The sequence below is a fragment of the Marmota monax genome, unplaced genomic scaffold, assembly GCF_021218885.2.
Source record: "Marmota monax isolate L192 unplaced genomic scaffold, Marmota_monax_Labrador192_F-V1.1 WCK01_AAM20220418_F8-fsc00001, whole genome shotgun sequence".
NCBI lineage: Eukaryota > Metazoa > Chordata > Mammalia > Rodentia > Sciuridae > Marmota > Marmota monax.
Window position 1 is genome coordinate 37,661,719 of NW_026693777.1, and position 22,091 is coordinate 37,683,809.

Sequence of the window (22,091 nt, forward strand, 5' to 3'; positions counted from 1 at the left end):
CCATTCATTATTAATTTAACTAATTACTCAACATTTATCAGATATTGGATAGCAACAAATGATTATGCCAGTTCTACTAGAAACACAAAGGAGGGGAATGATTAAATTCTACTTGAAGTGATAAATCATATATAAAGATAATGACTAACATAAGTCAGAATGCAATTATTAAAAAACTGCCTGACATTAACTGAGAACTTACTCTGCCAAGATCTGGGTTGGGTTAAATAATTCATGCAAGAAAGCTCATTTAATGGGGTTAGGAAGGAGAGCAAGGGAGGAAGATAACCTCTAGATAGGGAATAGGGGTGGGAGGGAAAAGGAGTGAGAAGGGGAATAGCATGGATGGTGGAAGGAGACCCTCATCATTATACAAAATACATGTATGAAGATGTGAATTTGGTGTCAATATACCTTATATACAATCAGAGATATGATAAATTGTGATATAAAGGTGTATTAAGAATTGTAATTTTGGGGCTGGGATTGTGGCTCAGCGGTAGAGAGCTTGTCGAGCACATGCGAGGCCCTGGGTTCAATCCTCAGCACCATGTAAGAATAAATAAATAAAAATAAAGGTATTGTTTCCAACTACTTTCAAAAAAATAAAAAAAAATGTTGAAAAAAGAATTGTAATGCAAAAATATAATAAGTAATAATAATAATAATAATAATAATAATAAAAAGAAAGCTCATTTAATAATGACAATAGTCTTTCACACTGAAGTTCAAAGACGGGAAGAACTTGCCCAAAGTCATATAACAACTGAGTGCAGAATCTATTTAAATATGGTTTTAGAACCTACACTTTCAACTACAGATATTCCAACCATCACACATACTGCTAGTATTATAGGAGTACAGAAGAAGAAAGCATGTAGTGTGAAGCAGGTGGTAGCGAAGAGTGTTTAGATGGCTAATATTCAATCACGTGGATAGAAGAGAAAGGGACTCAGGGGAGGAATGTTGAAGAAACAATGACTATAGACTGGTCAGATTGGTTCATTAATGGGGGCAGTGGGGGGCGGGGTCCACAGGAAATATAAGAGTTTTATAAAGCTACCGTAATGAGTTTAATGTTTATCCTATGGGAACAAGAAAATCACTGAACACTGTGAATAGAAGTAGGGCAAAATAAGTATAGCTTTCTATGAAAAAGAATACTTAAACTATACTGTTAATGGAAAGCTGGAAGAAAGACCAAATAGGGATTTATTGTAGTGGTTCATTAAAGAGGCTATAAGGGCCTAAATTATGATGGCAGTGTGAATACAAGAAAAAAGGAGCTGGGCGCAGTGGCGCATGCCTGTAATCCCAGTGGCTTGGGAGTCTGAGACAGAAGAATACTGAGTTCAAAGCCAGCCTCAGCAATGGCTAGGTACTAAGCAACTCAGTGAGAGACTATCTCTAGATAAAATGCAAAAGAGGTCTAGGAATGTGGCTCAGTAGCCAAGTGGCCAACTCAGTTCAATCCCTGGTACAAAAAAAAGAGAGAGAGAGAGACAGAGGAAAGGAAAGACAAAGCGGGAAATCTAATAGTACTGCCTGACTGGTTATAAAGAGCCATTCAGGTGTCTGGAGTTTTCCAAGCCCAACTGACTAGCATAATTAAGAGGTTTTGGGCAGAAAGGTGAGTTCAAGAGGAAAAAACAATGAGTACTCCTAGTTAGTTAAGCCAAATTTGAGTTCATGACAATCATCCGTTTATAAGTATAATGAAAGAAGTATAGTTAAAGGACAGAAAAGAAATCAGGACCAGAGAGATTTAAGATTAAATCACATCAAGGTAATGGAAAATGGGCTTTTCAAGACAAACAAAAAGAGTCACATTTGGCCAAAAAAAAAAAAAAAAAAATCACTTGTTCAGCACAACCAAGATGATAAAATGCTAGCTAAAAATCTACTGTGAAAGAAATGAGATTGAAGCTAAAAATTAAAATAGGGATGTTCGTACTCTGACCTTTCCTGTAATATTCAGTCCCTTACTCCCAAACTTATCTCTGACTTGCAGCTTTTCAGTTTCTTCAGTAACCACCAACATGACTCCAGGATGCACTTTCTTATCTTCAACCCTCTGCTCGTGGTTTATGCACCTCACTAAATAATCTCATTCATACTCATGACCTCAATAACTATCTACATATGTACCTACAAAAGTAGCACTTATTACATTTCTTATAACAATGATCTCCTGCTAGAAATCTCCACTTGCAAAGGGAAAACTGGAACCATCTTCTCCAGTAGCAGTCCTACTACTCTTCCTTTCACATTCCCATCATGGCAACTATCTCATGATCTCCCAGTCATTTAACCAGAAGACTACTTATTTACTGTCAATTTCATACTCAACTCACAATAAGCAGGAGGGGAAGGGAGAAGGGGAGGCACACAGGATTGGACAGAATGGAAGGGAGGACAGGGGACTGAGAAAGACATTAGAATGAATTGGACATAACTTTCCTATATTCATATATGAATAAATGACTAGTGTAACTCCACATCATGTACAACCTCAAAAATGGGAAGTTATATTCCATGTATATATGTCAAATACATTCTGTCATGTATAACTAAAAAGAACAAATAAAATTTTTAAAAAATGAAATAAAAACATACATACAGAAAAAAATTTCACACTTGACAGCTTACCAACACCCATTAAATAACTTTCTTTCCTCCATTTGCCTCCAATTCCACAATTAGCCAAGTTCTGACTCTCTTGCACAAATATTACAAGTACCTTCCATCTTCATGTTAAATCTTGCTCACCTAAAATCTACTGCTTCCAGAGAGAATGTTCCAGAATTCAAGTTTAATTATAGCACTCTATCAATAAAACCCTTTGGGGAATCTCCATCACATAGAGATGGAAAAGTAAAAGTTTTATCACAAAAATATACTTCCTTACTTATAAAGTGGTCAAGGGGAAAAATTTTCTAGACATAAGGAAATACGTCCAATTAGAATTCTAGCAGATATATTAATTTGTATCTTTAGGGGCAGGTTACTTATTTTTCTCAAACCTCAGTTTTCTCACAAACCCCTCGGGCCTAGGAGCATTGAATTAAAAGACAATAAAAGAAAAGCCTTGGGATGTGTCAATATCTTGTTCACAGAGCCAGAGAAGACAGGAAAAAAAAATCCAAAGAAGAAAAAGAGAACTTACAGAAGTTAAAGAAGGAGAGATACATAAGAAATGCATCACTATCAACAGAATAGAATGAGGGATCAAGGGAAGAACAAAACAAATAAAAACTGCCCAAAATGCCAAATGATAGAGATAAGGTCAAAAAGAATGATTTTATGCTGTGCACAGTGGTGTATGCTTGTAATCCCAGCAGCCTGGAAGGCTGAGGCAGGAGGATCGTTAACCCTGTCTCTAAATAAAATATAAATATAAAACAGGGCTGGGGATGTGGCTCAGTGGTTTACTGCCTCTGTGTTCAATTCCCAGTACTAAAAAACAAACAAACAACAAAAAGATTTAGGTTGTAGTGAAAAACAGGAACCAAAATTCAAGTCAGAGTTACAAGATTTAAAGAAAAGGCAAATATAAGCCACTCTTTAGAGTGAAAGAAACAATAGAGTAGAGGTAAAAGAAGCTATCATAGGCCCAAGGGAAGTAAACCCTGAGCGTGTGTATGCATGTACATATGTGTACATGTGCATAAAAGGCAGAGGAAAAAAAAGCCAGTAGAAAAGTGAATGAAGATGAAGAAAGAAAAAATACTACAGCTAGAACAGTTCTGAGGCAAATAAGGCAAGAATAGAGAGAGACCAGGTAGTTTCAAAGACAGAAACAAACCTGAGAGCATAGAGGTCCTTCCCTGTATCCTCATAGCTTTTTATTCCACGAAATAAATACAAGTCACCACAAACTTTTATCCAATTGCTAATAAACATCACAGTTAGAAACAACCCATAAAGATTTTGACTGAAACTGTGCACAGTAAAATTTGATAAAAATCATGAAACTTGGGAGAAATAACTGACAATAAAAAAATATGTTGTCAACATCTAAATAGCACATAAAAAATACATTGATCAATGATGAAGGAAAAAATTAATTTGTTATAAAATATACATCAGAAAATTTTGGATTTGGATACTGTAAGAGTCACTGTCAATTACTCTTTTAATCCCTATACTTGGTTTATTTTTTCCTTAGCATGTATTACCACCAAACATACTGCATAATTTATCTCTTCATTGCTGTCTTTTTCAACTAGAATATAAGCACCACAAAAACAGGAATTATTTTTTACTTTGTTCTCTGCTGTATCTCCAATGCTACATATAATACCTGGCAAAACAATACATTCAATATTTGTTGAATGAATGAATGATGGTTGGGGTATAGAAAAGTCATTGTTAAGAGTCAAGGAGTGAGATCTGCCCACTCCAACCTTTGTGGGAACCAGGCTCATAGTAGACCGGGGTCCACCCCTTTACCTGCAGGGTATACACTCGCTGGAGCCCAGCCTCTTGCACAGGACCGTCTCTTCCGACCAGCAGACTACCATTGGAGCCCAGACCTGGCCCAGATCCACACACACCAACTTGTGCAGGACGCAGGTGCAGGGTAGGTCCAAGTTCAGCCCTCCCATACCTGGGAGCCTAAGGCTAACCCACTTGCTCTTGGATAGGCAGAATTAATATTATCAAAATGACCATACTACCAAAAGCACTATATGGACTTAATGTAATTCCAATCAAAATCCCAATGGCATTCCTCATAGAAATAGAAAAAGCAATCATGAAATTCATCTGGAAAAATAAGAGACCAAGAATAGCTAAAGCAGGAAGAGTGAAGCAGGTGGCATCACTATACCAGACCATAAACTATACTACAGAGCAATAGTAACAAAAACAGCACCAAAACAGACTGGTAGACCAATGGTACAGAAAAGAGGACACAGAGACTAACCCACAAAATTACAATTATCTTATATTAGACAAAGGTGCCAAAAACATGCATTGGAGACGAGATAGCATCTTCAATAAATGGTTCTGAGAAAACTGGAAATACATATGCAACAAAATGAAACTAAACCCCTATCTCTCACCATGTACAAAACTTAACTCAAAATGGATCAAGGACATAGGAATAAAACCAGAGACCCTGCATCTCATACAAGAAAAAGTAAGCCCTCATCTCCATCATGTGGGATTAGGCCCCAACTTTGTTAATAAGACTCCTTTGGCACAAGAATTAAAATCAAGAACCAAATAAATGGGATGGTCTCAAACTAAAAAGTTTCTTCTCAGCAAAAGAAACAATCAGTGAGATGAATAGAGTGCCTATATCTTGGGAACAAAATCTTTACCCCTCACACATCAGATAGAGGACTAATCTCCAGAGTATATAAAGAACTCAAAAAGTTAAGCACCACAAAAACAAATTACCCAATCAATAAAGAGGCCCAGGACCTGAACAGACACTTCTCAGAAGATGATAAATAATTAATCAACAAATATATGAAAAAATGTTCACCATCGCTAGCAATTAGAGAAATGCAAGCCAAAACTACTCTAAGATTTCATCTCTCTCCAGTGAGAATGGCAGCTATTATAAAGACAAACAACAATAAATATTGGTGAGGATGTGGGGGAAAAGGTACACTCACACACTGCTGGTAGGACTGCAAATTGGTGCAGCCAATATGGAAAGCAGTATGGAGATTTCTTGGAAAATTGGGAATGGAATCACTATTTGACCCAGCTATCCCTCTCCTCGTTCTATACCCAAAGGACTTAAAAACAGCATACTACAAGGACACAGCCTCATCAATGTTTATAGCAGCACAATTCACAATAGCTAAACTGTGGAACCAACCTAGATGCCCTACAATAGATGAATGGATAAAAAAAAATGTGGCATATATACACAATGGAATATTACTCAGCAATAAAAGAGAATAAAATCATGGCATTTGCAGGTAAATGGATGGAGTTAGAGAAGACAATATTAAGTGAGGTTAGTTAATCTCAAAAAAACAAATGCCAAATGTTTTCTCTGATATAAGGAGGCTGATTCATACTGGGATAGGGAGGGGGAGCATGGGAGGAATAGACAAACTCTAGATAGGGCAGAGGGATAGGAAGGAAAGGGAGGGGAGGGGGCATGGGGTTAGAAATGACAGTGGAATGTGACGGACATTATTATCCAAAGTATGAAGATACGAATTGGTGTGAATATACTTTGTATACAACCAGAGATATGAAAAATTGTGCTCTATATGTGTAATAAGAATTGTAATGCATTCTGCTGTCATATATAAATAAAAACAATTAATTAAAAAAAAAGTCAAGGAGTAAGAAAAAGTTGAACTGGTTGACATCTTGAAGACTGTGGAGAAAACAGAAATCTCCTTGAGGGACAGATCAGGGACAACAGGAATGGAGAAGAAAAGTGGCACATTGGTTCAGAGAAAAGAAAAAGAAGAAAAGTAAATTGAGGCTTTGCTGATGTTGTGGCTTCCTTTTAAGGTCTTTGTAAAAAATATTCCTACACAGTCTAAGTAAAAGCACTTATTAATAACTTATTTGAACACGGCACTATATCAAATGAAGCCACAAATAACACTAAGAATTGTAATCCAGCATAATAAGCTAATATGGAATGAAGCTTTGTTAACATACTGTTCTCTTGCTTCTGGATCCATCTTTTCATCATTCTTTTTAATCAAGTTCCAGAATTTTCTTAGCTTAGGTGTCTTTTTTAATTCTAATTCCAATCGTGCCTGAAAAAGAAATTGTTATGTTATTGATAACTTCAATATTTAAAAGGATAAAGACAAGATTAAGTATTAACAAGTTTTCTAGTACATGACTGAGGGCAATATCATAAAATCTAAAAGCAACAAAATAAACCTTGAAAACTAAGGAATAATTAATTCCTAAAATTCAATTCTAATACTTATTAATAAAAAAGAAACTGTCTTTTCTAGTCAAGATTTTAAGCTCAATGATAAACTTTTTTGTCTCAATTCAGTCTGAAAAATATCAATATTAACACTTGTGAGCATAATCACAGATGACTGAAAAATATGAGTCTCAAACAATGAACATAAAGCAACTACCAAAAGTAAAAATAGAAATGCCATCAGTAAATTTTCTATTATGGCATTCACCACTTTTTAACATAAGCTTAAATTAGTCATATGTGCCTTATATTTTTATTCCATTAACTGCTACAGTGAATGAGTACACACATGTGAGTGTATACAGAAATAATCATGTGTAGGAAATACAATTAAGAATAAAGGGTCACACTGAAATTTCACAGTTTAAACTTTACTCCCTAAAATATGTAAATTTTATACATGCACATATACACAATAAAGATTTGGTAAAAAAAAAAAAATGAAAGTCATTAATATTACACATGATCCAGACCTTCTTCTTTAACTATATGTACATTTTAATCATGGAAACAATAAAAATTCAAGTTTGCATATAGTCTTAGCCAAAAAAATATAATAAGGATAATAACCATATATTGCTAAAATTATCCCTTTTTCTATAAGCTCAATAAAGGGATAATTTCCTTCTCTATAAGCTCTATTGATACTAAACTTATATTACAATATCAAAATTAGGTGAAACATGTATTAGGATACACATTAAAACTTTAAAATTATAAAAACTACATATATCATAAGTTAATGCATGGTAACTTCTAAGCAGGAAAAGGGATTTTTAGCTGACACTTTTATATCCATACTAAAGGTACACAATCTATCACATCTTCACTTACAACATATATATGCATAATATTCTGAAATTAGATACTTACAGGCTGTAAGCCCATCCACATTGGGAGGGAGATAAGCTGCTGTACTTGACTCCGTATCAAGTCTACTTCCTATTAAAGGTATGAAGCAAAAAGTCTATAAGCATTCTAGCATTTTCAACTGAATCTTTATACAGGGAGTGTTATGGCTTTTTAAGTCCTGCGGGGAAAACATGGCACCAATACTTGTAAATTAGTGATATTTTAATATTTTAAAAAGTTTAATACTCTGAACAACAGTTTTCATTATTAACTGATTTCATATCTTCAAATTCACCTACTCACAAAAATTTATAAATCCCAAATCAATAGCACAGAGCTTCAAAAATTTTGAGTTACCTGATATGTACATACCTAGCTAAGGCTGAGATGACCCTATTTGAATTGCACTTCTCATACTACAAACAAGTATCCTTTTCGCAATCTATTTAGTGCTACTTTTGGGGAGTTATTGGGCTTTTCATTGGTGATTTCAGTGTTTAAAATGAATCTCCAAGAACAAAACTGAAGTGCTTCTAATGTTCAATAAGGCATTTTCTTTGTACTTTCTCCATGTTTGCTAGATAAGCCCATTCAGGAATGACCTGAGGGATAACTCACTCAGGAATAAAGTTACTGAATCAAAAATATGTATTAATAAGATGTCTTTAACAGACACACACATATAAAATAAGGTTAGGCACCGATAGTTTGAAAAAAAAAATGCTGCAACCAGAGACTTGCAGGAACCTAACCCTACTTTTCCTCTAGGAGCCAGGGTTCATTATTAGCTTACTCAGGATTCAGTTATTTTATAGAACAAATGTAACTGCTTCAAATAAAGAAAGTTCACAGCATACTGAAAAAACATTTTCATTATAAATTGGCTTAATACCAGCACCAAACTACTGCTAACTAAACCTTGTTCTTGTTTAATTTCTCATAAAAAATTATGTCTACTTATATTTCTATTTGCTCTGTTTAATTAACATTAAAGAGGCGAAATTGGTATCTATTGGGGGTACCATCATTCTTTTCTATATGCCTTTACAAGATCAGAGTGAAGCAATACATAGAAACCAGCAATAATCATCCATCAATCAACATCCAATCTTCTGGATAAGAAAGAATTCTATGCATTCTCCTGAAAGGCTCTAAGTGCATTACCAATACAAAAACATTTATGTTTAAATAAATATGAGAAGTGGATATACCACTTCTCATAAGAAGATACATAATCAATCAACAAATATATGAAAAAAATGTTCAATATCTCTAGCAATTAGAGAAATGCAAATCAAAACTACTCTAAGATTTAATCTCATGCTAGTCAGAATGGCAGTTATCAAGAATACAAACAGTAAGTGTTGGTGAGGATGTGGGAGAAAAGGCACACTCATATGTTGCTGGTGGGACTGCAAATTGGTGCAACCTATCTGGAAAGCAGTGTGGAGATTCCTTAGAAAACTTGGAATGGAACCACCATTTGATCCAGCTATCCCACTCCTTGGTCTATACCTAAAGCACCTAAAATCAGCATACTATAGTAACACAGCCACATCAATGTTTATAGCTGCTCAATTCACAATAGCCAAACCGTGGAACCAACCTAGATACCCTTTAATAGATGAATGGACAAATAAAATGTATATCTACACAATAGAATATAACTCAGCGATAAAAGAGAATAAAATTATGGCATTTGCAGGTAAATGGACAGAATTGGAGAATATTATCATGCTAAGTGAAGTAAGCCAATCCCCAAAATCCAAAGGCCAAATGTTCTCTCTGATAAGTGGATGCTGATTCACAATGGTGGCAGGGGGATGGGAAAATGGAGAAACTGTGATTGGACAAAAGGGAAGTAGGAGAGCGGAGGGGGTATGGGGACAGGAAAGATGGTGGATTGAGATGGACATCATTACTCTAGGTACACATATGACTGCACATACGGTGCAATGTTACATTGCATACAACCAGAGAAATGAAAATTTGTGCTGCAATTGTGTACAATGAATCAAAATGCATTCTGCTGTCATATATATATGTAATTAGAATGAATACATTTTAAAAATAAATAAATAATTAAATGTGGATATGCCTTTGGATAACCACAGAAGGGAAGATCAAATGAAATATTTTATTTTTTAGAAGATAATCTTGTAAAGGATGAAAGTTATCACACACATTTCCAAAGACCATCCAGTATTGTCTTTCAACAGTCAACTCAAAATACAACCCTCTTGCTGATGAGCCAGCCTGAGCATAAAGACTAAAAAGTACTGAAACTTTTTAGCATGCAGTTTGTGGCACAGATTTCATCAAAGTTCATACTGGTTAGCTGGGTGTAGTGGCGTATGCCTGTAATCCCAGCAGCTTACTCAGGAGGCTTACAGGAGGCTTGCGAGTTCAAAGACAGCCTCAGCAATAGTGAGGTGTTAAGCAACTCAGCGAGACCCCGTCTAAATAAAAATACAAAACAGGGCTAGGGATGTGACTCAGTGGTTGAGTACCCCTAAATTTAATCCCTGGTACCAAAAACAAAAAAAAAGTTCATACTAGTCAGACTCCGCTGTTTCTAATTTTTGTGTTCTCCCTTTGAATTTTCAGCTCTCATTATCATTTTTCTTAAAGTCTGCATAATAAATAAAGGAAGGATCAAGTACAAACTACTAAAAATGTGAACAATAATAAAAAATAAAGGATTAAGTATAAACTACTAAAAAGTGAACAAAATTTATAAAATTATTTTATTGATGTGATTTAAATCAAGCTTTTAGCATTATTTTTATTCCCCACATTTTTGTGTGAAAAGATGGCCACAAAGATAATCACATCTAAACTCAATCTAGAAGAACAAGAAAATATGAAACCTTCCCTAAAACATTAAGTAAAATTACCAAACTATTGAAGCAATGATCAAGAAAAAGCAATAGGACTGTCTGTTCATGGAGTGAAAATTCACCATCATTTTCAGCTAATGCCGCTTTCAAGATGCACTTAAAGAAGAATGGGAAGTGGTCTGGCTTCTTCTTAAAAGTCTGAAAATAAAAATAAGAAGAATAAATACACTTTGAACTGGCTTATTCATGCATTTTTGTTCCTTAAAGCAACACAGTAGTTTTTTAGGAATCTCTTAACAAAATCAAAATAAAAAGATTATTTAAATATGGGTAAAGAGGCATTACATGCTTACTTATAATTAATGATAGCAATTCAAATACAGGTTTCTGACAGGAGAAACTTACAGAAATTGTTAGCTAGTAAGATAATGTCATTAATTCTTTTAGTTTTTTTTTTTAAAGAGAGAGAGAGAGAGAGAGAGAGAGAGAGAGAGAGAGAATTTTTTTAATATTTATTTTTTAGTTTTCAGCGGACACAACATCTTTGTTTGTATGTGGTGCTAAGGATCGAACCCGAGCCGCACTCATGCCAGGCGAGCGCGCTACCGCTTGAGCCACATCCCCAGCCCTAATTCTTTTAGTTTTTCTTGTGCAAACTATGCTTGTATTTAGCTTAAGTTTGTTTTCTTATTAAGAATCTGCAGTATTTTTAATTCCTTTGATTTGAACAAAGGAAACTACACCTTTAGCAAAAATTAATTTTCACACTGTAATTAATCTCAGGGGCAGTTTCTCCTGCTTTATAATATGCTTTTCTTTCTTAACATGTAAATATATTCAAATCTCTTTGATCTACTTCCCCTTCTACTTACTGTAATAGGCAAGTGCTCCAAATGTGTGCTCCAACACTAGTTTCCATTAACTTCTCTAAACCAAACTTCCATCAATAAATACCACTCCCTTGATACTATCATGGCTGCCAAGTCCACTGAACCCAAGCATCAATTCCTTTTCACTGTACTGAAGGGTTCTCTTCTTTTGTTACTTAAACAGCAATGTTCCCATTCTTAGTCCCCATCTCACATTACTTTATGATATATTAATGATTGTAAATATACATCTTTAGTACAGATTTCTCTCCATAATGCTACATCTTTAGATTCCTCTCTCTACCAGGCAATTTCATCTAGTTATTACAATATTCATCTAGATAATACAAAGGCAATTCAAACTCAATGCCCTAAACTCAACTGCACAGTGTTATTCCCTCCAAAGTATTCCTCAACACATTTTCCTATCTTGGGAATGACACCATCATCTATTATATTCAGTTGCCCAAGTTTGGCAAATTATTGAAAATAATCCCCTTTCCTAATGCTACTTTAACTAATTATCAAATCAGATCAATTCTACTTTCTAAATCTTCTATATCCTCTGAATCTGTACCATGGTCTCCCAATATTCACAAATTCATTTTCTAGGTTCTAGTTACCTGTGGTTAACAGCAGTTTGAAAATATTAAATAGAAAACTCAAAAATAAAAAAAAAGCTAACTGTCTTGACTTTTGAACATTGTCTAATTGTACTTATTAATATATAACTTTTTCCCAGCTTCTGATGTCTCTATAATTTATGTTATTTTCCAGTTCTAGCAAAGCAGAAAATTAACTCCATATTTATATTTTTCAAATATAAATAACTTTTAATTTATAATTTTAAGTATAAATTAGTAGTGTTCACAGTACATTAGAAGTGTTGTAATAAAAAAAAAAAGCCTGATATTATCTTTCACATGTCTACTCTTTTTCTTAATAGTAGTTTACTATTGGGTAAAGTGCTGCTCTAAAATCACATTTAATGTCTGTAAAAAGTTCTGCTACTTTGTAACAGTTTAAGTGGACAAAGTATAAAAGCCATGAAGTAATTTAAATGTTACCTCCCATGCAGGAACATTTTCTCTGAATTTCTCATTCACCATACAGCAGATGGACATTAAATAGGCCTTGCTAGATACCTCAGGAGAATAATTCATCCAGAGATAATTTTCAAGATACTGGCTGTAAAAATACAATGAATATTTCATTAATACCACTAGTCACTGCATTATATCACTCACTTGGAAAATCCTAACTATTTACATAGTCCTACACTTTCAAGTAATAAGATATCAAAGGTTATCAATATACATAATTATCATTATAAGATAAACAATAATGTCAGATAAATATCAGCTCTAAAACACAATAATATTAAGGGCACTTTTACAAATAAATGTATCTGAGACATCTGGCCTAATTCCTATCAGGAAAAAATGACTTCCAGAAACTAAGAAAGAGACTTAATCAAAAAGAGGCTTTGTAATTTTTAATTTACAAGGTATTCCACATCAGCAGTTTTCAATGTAAATGTAGCATTTCCCCCTCCAGATACCAAAATTCTTTTAAGACTTGTGTAAATACTCCTAAACAAATTTAAGTACTTCTGATTTCCAAAACATAATTAAGCCATTTCTTACCTTTCAAGGTAGTTATTAATATCAACTATTCTACTGGCTGTAAAATACTGTAAAGTGCTAACAAAAAAAAAGCAGGACAGTATTTGTTGTATGTAGTACTGGGGACAGAATCCAGGGCCTCAGGCCTGCTAGGTAAGAACTCTACCAATGAGTTACATTCTAGATCTTTATTTTATGTTAAAATGTTTTTAATAGTGCATTATAAGTATACATATTAATGTAATGTGGTTCGTTCTGACATATTACTACATGTGTGGAAAATACCTTGTTCCACATCAATCCTGAATACTTCCAATTTCCCTTCCTCCCTTCCCCACTCCCTGTCTCTATTACTGGTCTTCCTTCTATTTATTGTTTGTTTGTTTGTTTTTTAAATTGGTGCCTTATAGATATACATAAAGGTGGAATTCACTGGGGTATATTCATATACATTGAATAATTTGGTAAATTTCATTCCAGAGTTCCCACTTTTCCTGTCCTTCTTCCCTTCCTCTTGATCCCCTTCTTTTACTTCACTGATCTCCCTTTCATTTTCATGGGATCTTCTCCCCACTTTTCATCCTTATTTTGCACTAGCTTCTACATAATGAGAGAAAATATTCGATCTTTGCTTTTCTAGATTTAGCTTATTTTACTCAGCATGATAGTCTCTAGTTCCATCCATTTATTGGCAAATGTCACAATTTCATTTTTCTTGATGGTTAAGTAAAACTCTATTGGGTATATATACCACAATTTCTTGACTCACTTGCTGTTGACAGGCCCCTACTCAGACCTTTCATTTATTTTTTGAACTCTGCCATAGGGTCTCCCCAAGTTGCCCAGGTACCTCAAACTTGTGTTCCTCAGCCTTCCAAATAGAGTGATTATGGTCATGTACCACCATACCTGGCAAAAAGCAGGACTTTGGCTCCTGCTTTCAATCATTACATATGCATAACTTTTCAAGCACACATATGCATACACAGATAATCATTTTAGATTCTACAGTTTTTCTACTTCCTTTTATGCCGCACCTCTGATAAAGCATTAATCTCTAGGATATATAAAGAACTCAAAAAAACTTAACACCAAAAACAAACAAACAAACAAACAAAAACCCCAATCAATAAATGGGCTAAGGAACTGAACAGACGCTTCAGTGAAATACAATTGAGAAGAAATACAATTGATCAACAAATATATGAAAAAGTGTTTAACATCTCTAGCCATTAGAGAAATGCAAATCAAAACTACTCTAAGATTTCATCTCACTCCTGTCAGAATAGCAATCATGAAGAATATAGGCAAGAATAAATATTGGTGAAGATGTGGTGAAAAAGGTACACTCATACATTGCTGGTGGGATTGCAAATTGTTGCAACCACTATGGAGAGCAGTATGGAGATTCCTTAGAACTGGGAATGAAACCCCATTTGACCCAGCTATCCCACTCCTTGGTTTATACCCAAAGGACTTAAAATCAGCATACTATAATGACACAGCCACGTCAATGTTTATAGCAGCTCAATTCACAATAGTTAGACTATAGAACCAACCTAGGTGTCCCTCAATAGATGAATGGATGAAGAAAATGTAGTATATATATTCAATGGAACATTACTCAGCTTTAAAGAGTGAAATTATGGCATTTTTCCAGTAAATGGTTAGAGTTGGAAAATATCATGCTAAGCGAAATAAGCCAATCCCACAAAACCAAAGGCCAAATAATTTCTCTAATATGCGGATGCTACTTCACAGTAAGGTGGTGGGAAAAGGGGCACCAGGGAGTTACCTTAGATTAGGTAAAGGGAAGTAATGGGAGGGGAGAGGATGTGGGGATAGGAAAGATAACAGAATGAAACAGACATTGTTACTATATGTATATATGTGACTACATGACCAATTTGATTCTGCAACATGTACACTCAGAAAAATGAATTTGTATCCCATCTATGTATGATATATCAAAGTGCATAAATGCATTCTACTGTCATGTATAACTAATTAAATTAAAATTTTTTAAAAGTCTATCTACATCAGTATTTCCATGGACCTTTAGCAATCCTTCTTGGTTAATCTGTAACAACTTTAGTAAAATAATGGTCAAAAGAATATAAGAGACTTGAGTGCTATATCATAAATAGGTGTATCTTCAATGCATTCCTTTCTTATAAGTTTAAATTTTTTTATCCCGAATTATATCCTTTAGAATGTCTGTCATCAATAGTGTATTAACCTATCTTTGTTTGACATTGATTTCATAATAATTAAGCTGGGCACAGGATTCAAGGTGCATGGTGATATTTTCCCCACTAAGGATAATGGAATGTCTCATTCTATTATATTCATTACTACAATTGACAAGTCTATAATCAACTATTTGTTCTTCTTTAATGTCTTTTCTCTCCAGCACATTTTAAGATCTTCATTCTATCTTTATTGTTCTGCAGTGGCTCTGTTTATGAGTTGCTATATTTCTGGAATTTAAAAGATTTGTGTTTCAAATCTAAATTTCTAAAATTTAAAATTCAAATCTAGAATTTCTAAAATTTCTTGATGTTCATCTTTTCTAAACTGCCACTTTCTCACCTCTCTGAATCCTTTCTGAAACTCCTATTAGACCTCATTCTAGCCTCTATTTCTCTGTTACTCTTAATCTTTGCTATTTTCTAGTTAATTTCCTCAGATCTCTCTTGCAGTTCATTTTCTTTTTAGCTATATCTAACTTGATATTTAAATTTTCCCACTGAGTTTTTTTTTTTTTTAATTTTTTATTGTGGGTTGTTCAAAACATTACAAATTTCTTGACATATCATATTCCACACTTTGATTCAAGTGGTTTATGAACTCCCACCTTCACCCCATACACAGATTGCAGATTCACATCAGTTACACATCCATTGATTTACAAATTGCCATACTAGTGTCTGTTGTGCTCCGCTGCCTTTCCCATCTTCCACCCTCTCCCCTCCCCACCTCTCCCATCCCCTCCCCTCCTCTATCTCTACACCCTCCACTGTATAACCCTGAGGGTCTCCTTCCATTTCCATGCAATTTCCCTTCTCTCTCCCTTTCCCTCCCACCTCTCATCCCTGTTAAATGTTAATCTTCTTCTCCTGTTCTTCGTCCCTACTCTGTTCTTAGTTACTCTCATTATATCAAAGAAGACATTTGGCATTTGTTTTTTAGGGATTGGCTAGCTTCACTTAGCATAATCTGCTCTAATGCCAATCATTTCCCTGCAAATTCTATGATTTTGTCATTTTTTAATGCAGAGTAATACTCCATTGTGTATAAATGCCACATTTTTTTATCCATTCATCTATTGAAGGGCATCTAGGTTGGTTCCACAGTCTTGCTATTGTGAACTGTGCTGCTATGAACATCGATGTAGCAGTGTCCCTGTAGCATGCTCTTTTTAGGTCTTTAGGGAATAGACCGAGAAGGGGAATAGCTGGGTCAAATGGAGGCTCCATTCCCAGCTTTCCAAGAAATCTCCATATTGCTTTCCAAATTGGCTGCACCAATTTGCAGTCCCACCAGCAATGTACAAGTGTACCCTTTTCCCCACATCCTGGCCAGCACTTGTTGTTGTTTGACTTCCTAATGGCTGCCAATCTTACTGGAGTGAGATGGTATCTTAGGGTGGTTTTGATTTGCATTTCTCTGACTGCTAGAGATGGTGAGCATTTTTTCATGTACTTGTTGATTGACTGTATGTCCTCCTCTGAGAAGTGTCTGTTCAGGTCCTTGGCCCATTTGTTGATTGGGTTGTTTGTTCTCTTATTGTCTAATTTTTTGAGTTCTTTGTATACTCTGGATATTAGGGCTCTATCTGAAGTGTGAGGAGTGAAGATTTGTTCCCAGGGTGTAGGCTCCCTATTTACCTCTCTTATTGTTTCTTTTGCTGAGAAAAAACTTTTTAGTTTGAGTAAGTCCCATTTGTTGATTCTAGTTATTAACTTTTGTGCTATGGGTGTCCTATTGAGGAATTTGGAGCCCGACCCCACCGAATGTAGATAATAGCCAACTTTTTCTTCTATCAGACAGCGCGTCTCTGATTTGATATCAAGCTCCTTGATCCATTTTGAATTCACTTTTGTGCATGGCGAGAGAAAGGGATTCAGTTTCATTTTGTTGCATATGGATTTCCAGTTTTCCCAGCACCATTTGTTGAAGATGCTATCCTTCCTCCATTGCATGCTTTTAGCCCCTTTATCAAATATAAGATAGTTGTAGTTTTGTGGATTGGTTTCTGTGTCCTCTATTCTGTACCATTGGTCCACCCACCTGTTTTGGTACCAGTACCATGCTGTTTTTGTTACTATTGCTCTGTAGTATAGTTTGAAGTCTGGTATCGCTATACCGCCTGATTCACACTTCCTGCTTAGCATTGTTTTTGCTATTCTGGGTCTTTTATATTTCCATATGAATTTCATGATTGCTTTCTCTATTTCTACAAGAAATGCCGTTGGGATTTTGATTGGCATTGCATTAAACCTATAGAGAACTTTTGGTAATATCGCCATTTTGATGATGTTGGTTCTGCCTATCCATGAACAGGGTATATTTTTCCATCTTCTAAGATCTTCTTCTATTTCTCTCTTTAGGGTTCTGTAGTTTTCCCTGTATAAGTCTTTCACCTCTTTTGTTAGGTTGATTCCCAAGTATTTTATTTTTTTTTGAAGATATTGTGAATGGAGTGGTTGTCCTCATTTCCATTTCAGAGGATTTGTCCCTGATATATAGGAATGCCTTTGATTTATGCGTGTTGATTTTATATCCTGCCACTTTGCTGAATTCATTTATTAGCTCTAATAGTTTCTTTGTAGAGCCTTTTGGGTCTGCTAGGTATAGAATCATATCATCTGCAAATAGTGATAATTTAAGTTCTTGTTTTCCTATTTTTATGCCTTTAATTTCTTTCGTCTGTCTAATTGCTCTGGCCAGTGTTTCGAGAACTATGTTGAACAGAAGTGGAGAGAGAGGGCATCCCTGTCTTGTTCCAGATTTTAGAGGGAATGCCTTCAGTTTTTCTCCATTCAGAATGATGCTAGCCTGAGGCTTAGCATAGATTGCTTTTACAATATTGAGGTATGTTCCTGTTATCCCTAGTTTTTCTAGAGTTTTGAACATAAAGGGATGCTGTACTTTGTCGAATGCTTTTTCCGCATCTATCGAGATGATCATATGGTTCTTATTTTTAAGTCTATTGATGCGGTGAATAACATTTATTGATTTCCGTATATTGAACCAGCCTTGCATCCCAGGGATGAATCCTACTTGATCATGGTGCACAATTTTTTTGATATGTTTTTGTATTCGATTCGCCAGAATTTTATTGAGGATTTTTGCATCTAGGTTCATTAGAGATATTGGTCTGTAGTTTTCTTTCTTTGAAGTGTCTTTGTCTGGTTTAGGTATCAGGGTGATGTTGGCCTCATAGAATGAATTTGGAAGTTCTCCCTCTTTTTCTATTTCCTGAAGTAGCTTGAAAAGTATTGGTATTAGTTCTTCTTTAAAGGTTTTGTATACCCATCCGGTCCTGGGCTTTTCTTAGTTGGTAGTCTTTTGATGGTTTCTTCTATTTCCTCAATTGATATTGGTCTGTTTAGGTTGTCTATATCCTCCTGACTCAATCTGGGCAGATCATATGACTTAAGAAATTTATCTATGCCTTCACTATCTTCTAATTTATTGGAGTATAAGGATTCAAAATAATTTTTGATTATCTTCTGTATTTCTGAAGTGTCTGTTGTGATATTTCCTTTTTCATCCCATATGCTAGTAATTTGAGTTCTTTCTCCTCTTCTCTTCGCTAGCATGGCTAAGGGTCTGTCAATTTTGTTTATTTTTTCAAAGAACCAACTTTTAGTTTTGTCAATTTTTTCAATTGTTTCTTTTGTTTCGATTTCATTAATTTCAGCTCTGATTTTCATTATTTCTTGCCTTCTACTTCTTTTGCTGTTGTTTTGCTCTTCTTTTTCAAGGATTTTGAGATGGAGTGTGAGATCATTTATTTGTTGGTCTTTTCTTTTTTTAAGGAATGAACTCCAAGCAATGAATTTTCCTCTTAGAACTGCTTTCAATGTGTCCCATACATTCCGATATGTTGTGTCTGTGTTTTCATGTATGTCTAAGAATTTTTTAATTTCCTCCTTGATGTCTTCTATAACCCATTGATCATTCAGTAACCTATTGTTCATTCTCCAAGTGATGTATGCTTTTTCCTTCCTTCTTTTATCATTGATTTTCAGTTTCATTCCCTTATGATCAGATAAGATGCATGGTATTATCTCTACTCCTTTATATTGTCTAAGAGTTGCCCTGTGACATAATATATGATCTATTTTTGAGAAGGATCCATGTGCTGCTGAGAAAAAAGTGTAACTGCTTGATGTTGGGTGGTATATTCTATATATGTCAATTAAGTCTAGGTTATTAATTGTGTTATTGAGTTCTATAGTTTCCTTATTCAAATTTTGTTTGGAAGATCTGTCCAGTGGCGAGAGAGGTGTGTTGAAGTCTCCCCTGATTATTGTTTGGTGGTCTATTAGACTCTTGAACTTGAGAAGAGTTTGTTTGACGAACATAGCTGCACCATTGTTTGGGCCATAAATATTTATGATTGTTATGTCTTGTTGGTGTATGGTTCCCTTAAGCAGTATGTAGTGTCCCTCTTTATCCCTTTTGATTAACTTTGGCTTGAAATCTATTTTATTTGATATGAGTATGGACACTCCTGCTTGTTTCCGAAGTCTATATGAGTGATATGATTTTTCTCAACCTTTCACCTTCAGCCTATGTTTGTCTTTTCCTATCAAACGGGTCTCCTGTAGGCAGCATATTGTTGGGTCTTGTTTTGTGATCCATTCTACTAGCCTGTGTCTCTTAATTGGTGAGTTTAAGCCATTAACATTTAGGGTTATTATTTGAGATATGGATTGTTCTTCCAGCCATATTTGTTTATTTCTGTTACTAAACATGGTTTGTTTTCCTCTTTGATTATTCCCCCCCCCCTTTACTGTCCTACCTCCCACTGTTGGTTTTCATTGTTATTTTCCATTTCCTCTTCCTGTAATGTTTTGGAGAGGATGTTTTGGAGAGATGGTTTTCTAGCTGCAAATTCTTTAAACTTTTGTTTATCGTGGAAGGTTTTAATTTCATCTTCCATCCTGAAGCTTAATTTCGCTGGATACACAATTCTTGGTTGGAACCCATTTTCTTTCAGTGTTTGAAATCTATTTGTTTTCCTCTTTGATTATTTTCCCCCCCTTTACTGTCCTACCTCCCACTGTTGGTTTTCATTGTTATTTTCCATTTCCTCTTCCTGTAATGTTTTGCCAAGGATATTTTGAAGAGATGGTTTTCTAGCTGCAAATTCTTTTAACTTTTGTTTATCGTGGAAGGTTTTAATTTCATCTTCCATCCTGAAGCTTAATTTCGCTGGATACACAATTCTTGGTTGGAACCCATTTTCTTTCAGTGTTTGAAATATGTTATTCCAGGATCTTCTAGCTTTCAGAGTCTGTGTTGAAAGATCAGCTGTTATCCTGATTGGCTTACCCCTAAATGTAATCTGCTTCCTTTCTCTTGTAGCTTTTAAAATTCTCTCCTTATTCTGTATGTTGGGCATCTTCATTATAATGTGCCTAGGTGTGGATCTCTTATGATTTTGCACATTCGGCGACCTGTAGGCTTCTAGGATTTGGGATTCTGTCTCATTCTTCAAGTCTGGGAAGTTTTCTCGTATTATTTCATTGAATAGACTGCTCATTCCTTTGGTTTGGAGCTCTGTACCTTCCTGTATCCCAATGACTCTTAAGTTTGGTCTCTTAATGTTATCCCATATTTCTTGGATGTTCTGCTCATGGTTTCTTAACAGTCTTGCTGAGCTGTCTATGTTTTTTTCCAGTTGATATACTTTGTCTTCATTGTCTGATGTTCTATCTTCTAAGTGTTCTACTCTGCTGGTAGTATTCTCCATTGAGTTTTTAAGTTGGTTTATTGCTTCCTGCATTTCTAGGATTTCTGTCTGTTTGTTTTTTATAACCTCTATCTCCCTGTATAGTTGATCCTTTGCTTCCTGGATTTGTTTGCGTAATTCATTGTCGAAGTGATCTTTCATTGTCTGATTTTGCTGTCTAATGTCTTCCTTGATACTCCAGATCATCTGAAGCATGTATATCCTGAATTCTTTATCTGACATTCCATCTGTTGCAGCTGTTACCTCTTCTAAAGTTGCGTTGACCTGCATTGCTTGTGGTCCTTTCTTTCCTTGTCTTTTCATACTGCTTGCGTATCTTTCCTGCAGGTGCGGGCGGCGGCTCTGCTCTCTCCTTATTCCAATTGGGGTGTCGTGGCTACCACGCCGGCAGGTCACTGGGCCTGTTCTGGGCGCTGGTGGCGGCTCTGTTCTGCCCCTACTCCAATTGGGGTGACGAGTGTACCACACCGGCAGGCCACCGGGCCTGATCCGCCAGTCGGTTGCAGGTTTGCCTACCCTGCAGGCGCGGGCGGCGGCTCTACTCTGCCCCTACTCCAAATGGGGTGATGTGTCTGTCGTACCGGCAGGCCACTGGGCCTGTCCCGCTGGTCGGTCGCAGATCTGCCCACCTTTCGGGCATGGGTGGCGGCTCTGCTCTGCCCCTATTCCAATTGGGGTGTCGTGACTACCCCGCCTGCAGGTCGCTGGGCCTGTTCCTGGCATGGGCGGCGACTCTGCTCTGCCCCTACTCCAATTAGGGTGGTGTGTGTACCACGCCGGCAGGCTCCTGGGCCTGATCCGCCGTTCTGTCGCAGGTCTGCCTACCTTGGAGGCGTGGGCGGCGGATCTGCCGTGCCCCTCCTACCACGACACCTGTGGACCCCTGGGCCTGATCTGCAGGTTGGTCACAGGTCTGCTCACCCTGCGGGCATGGGTGGCGGTTCCGCTCCACCCCCACTCCAATTGGGGTCACGTGGCCACCACACCGGC

At 36.0% G+C, this 22,091-nt stretch overlaps 1 protein-coding gene across 1 annotated transcript in view; it reads right to left on the reverse strand.

Annotated features, from left to right (window-relative positions):
* The window catches only part of Aqr (aquarius intron-binding spliceosomal factor), a 125,103-nt gene that overhangs the window by 82,739 nt on the left and 20,273 nt on the right, over positions 1-22,091 (reverse strand). The window contains exons 5-8 of the mRNA XM_046461282.2: positions 12,554-12,674; positions 10,675-10,815; positions 7,799-7,867; positions 6,643-6,743 (exon numbers count right to left, since the gene is read on the reverse strand). Of these exons, the coding sequence (XP_046317238.1) occupies positions 6,643-6,743; positions 7,799-7,867; positions 10,675-10,815; positions 12,554-12,674 (432 nt within the window). The remainder of the gene's footprint in view (positions 1-6,642; positions 6,744-7,798; positions 7,868-10,674; positions 10,816-12,553; positions 12,675-22,091) is intronic.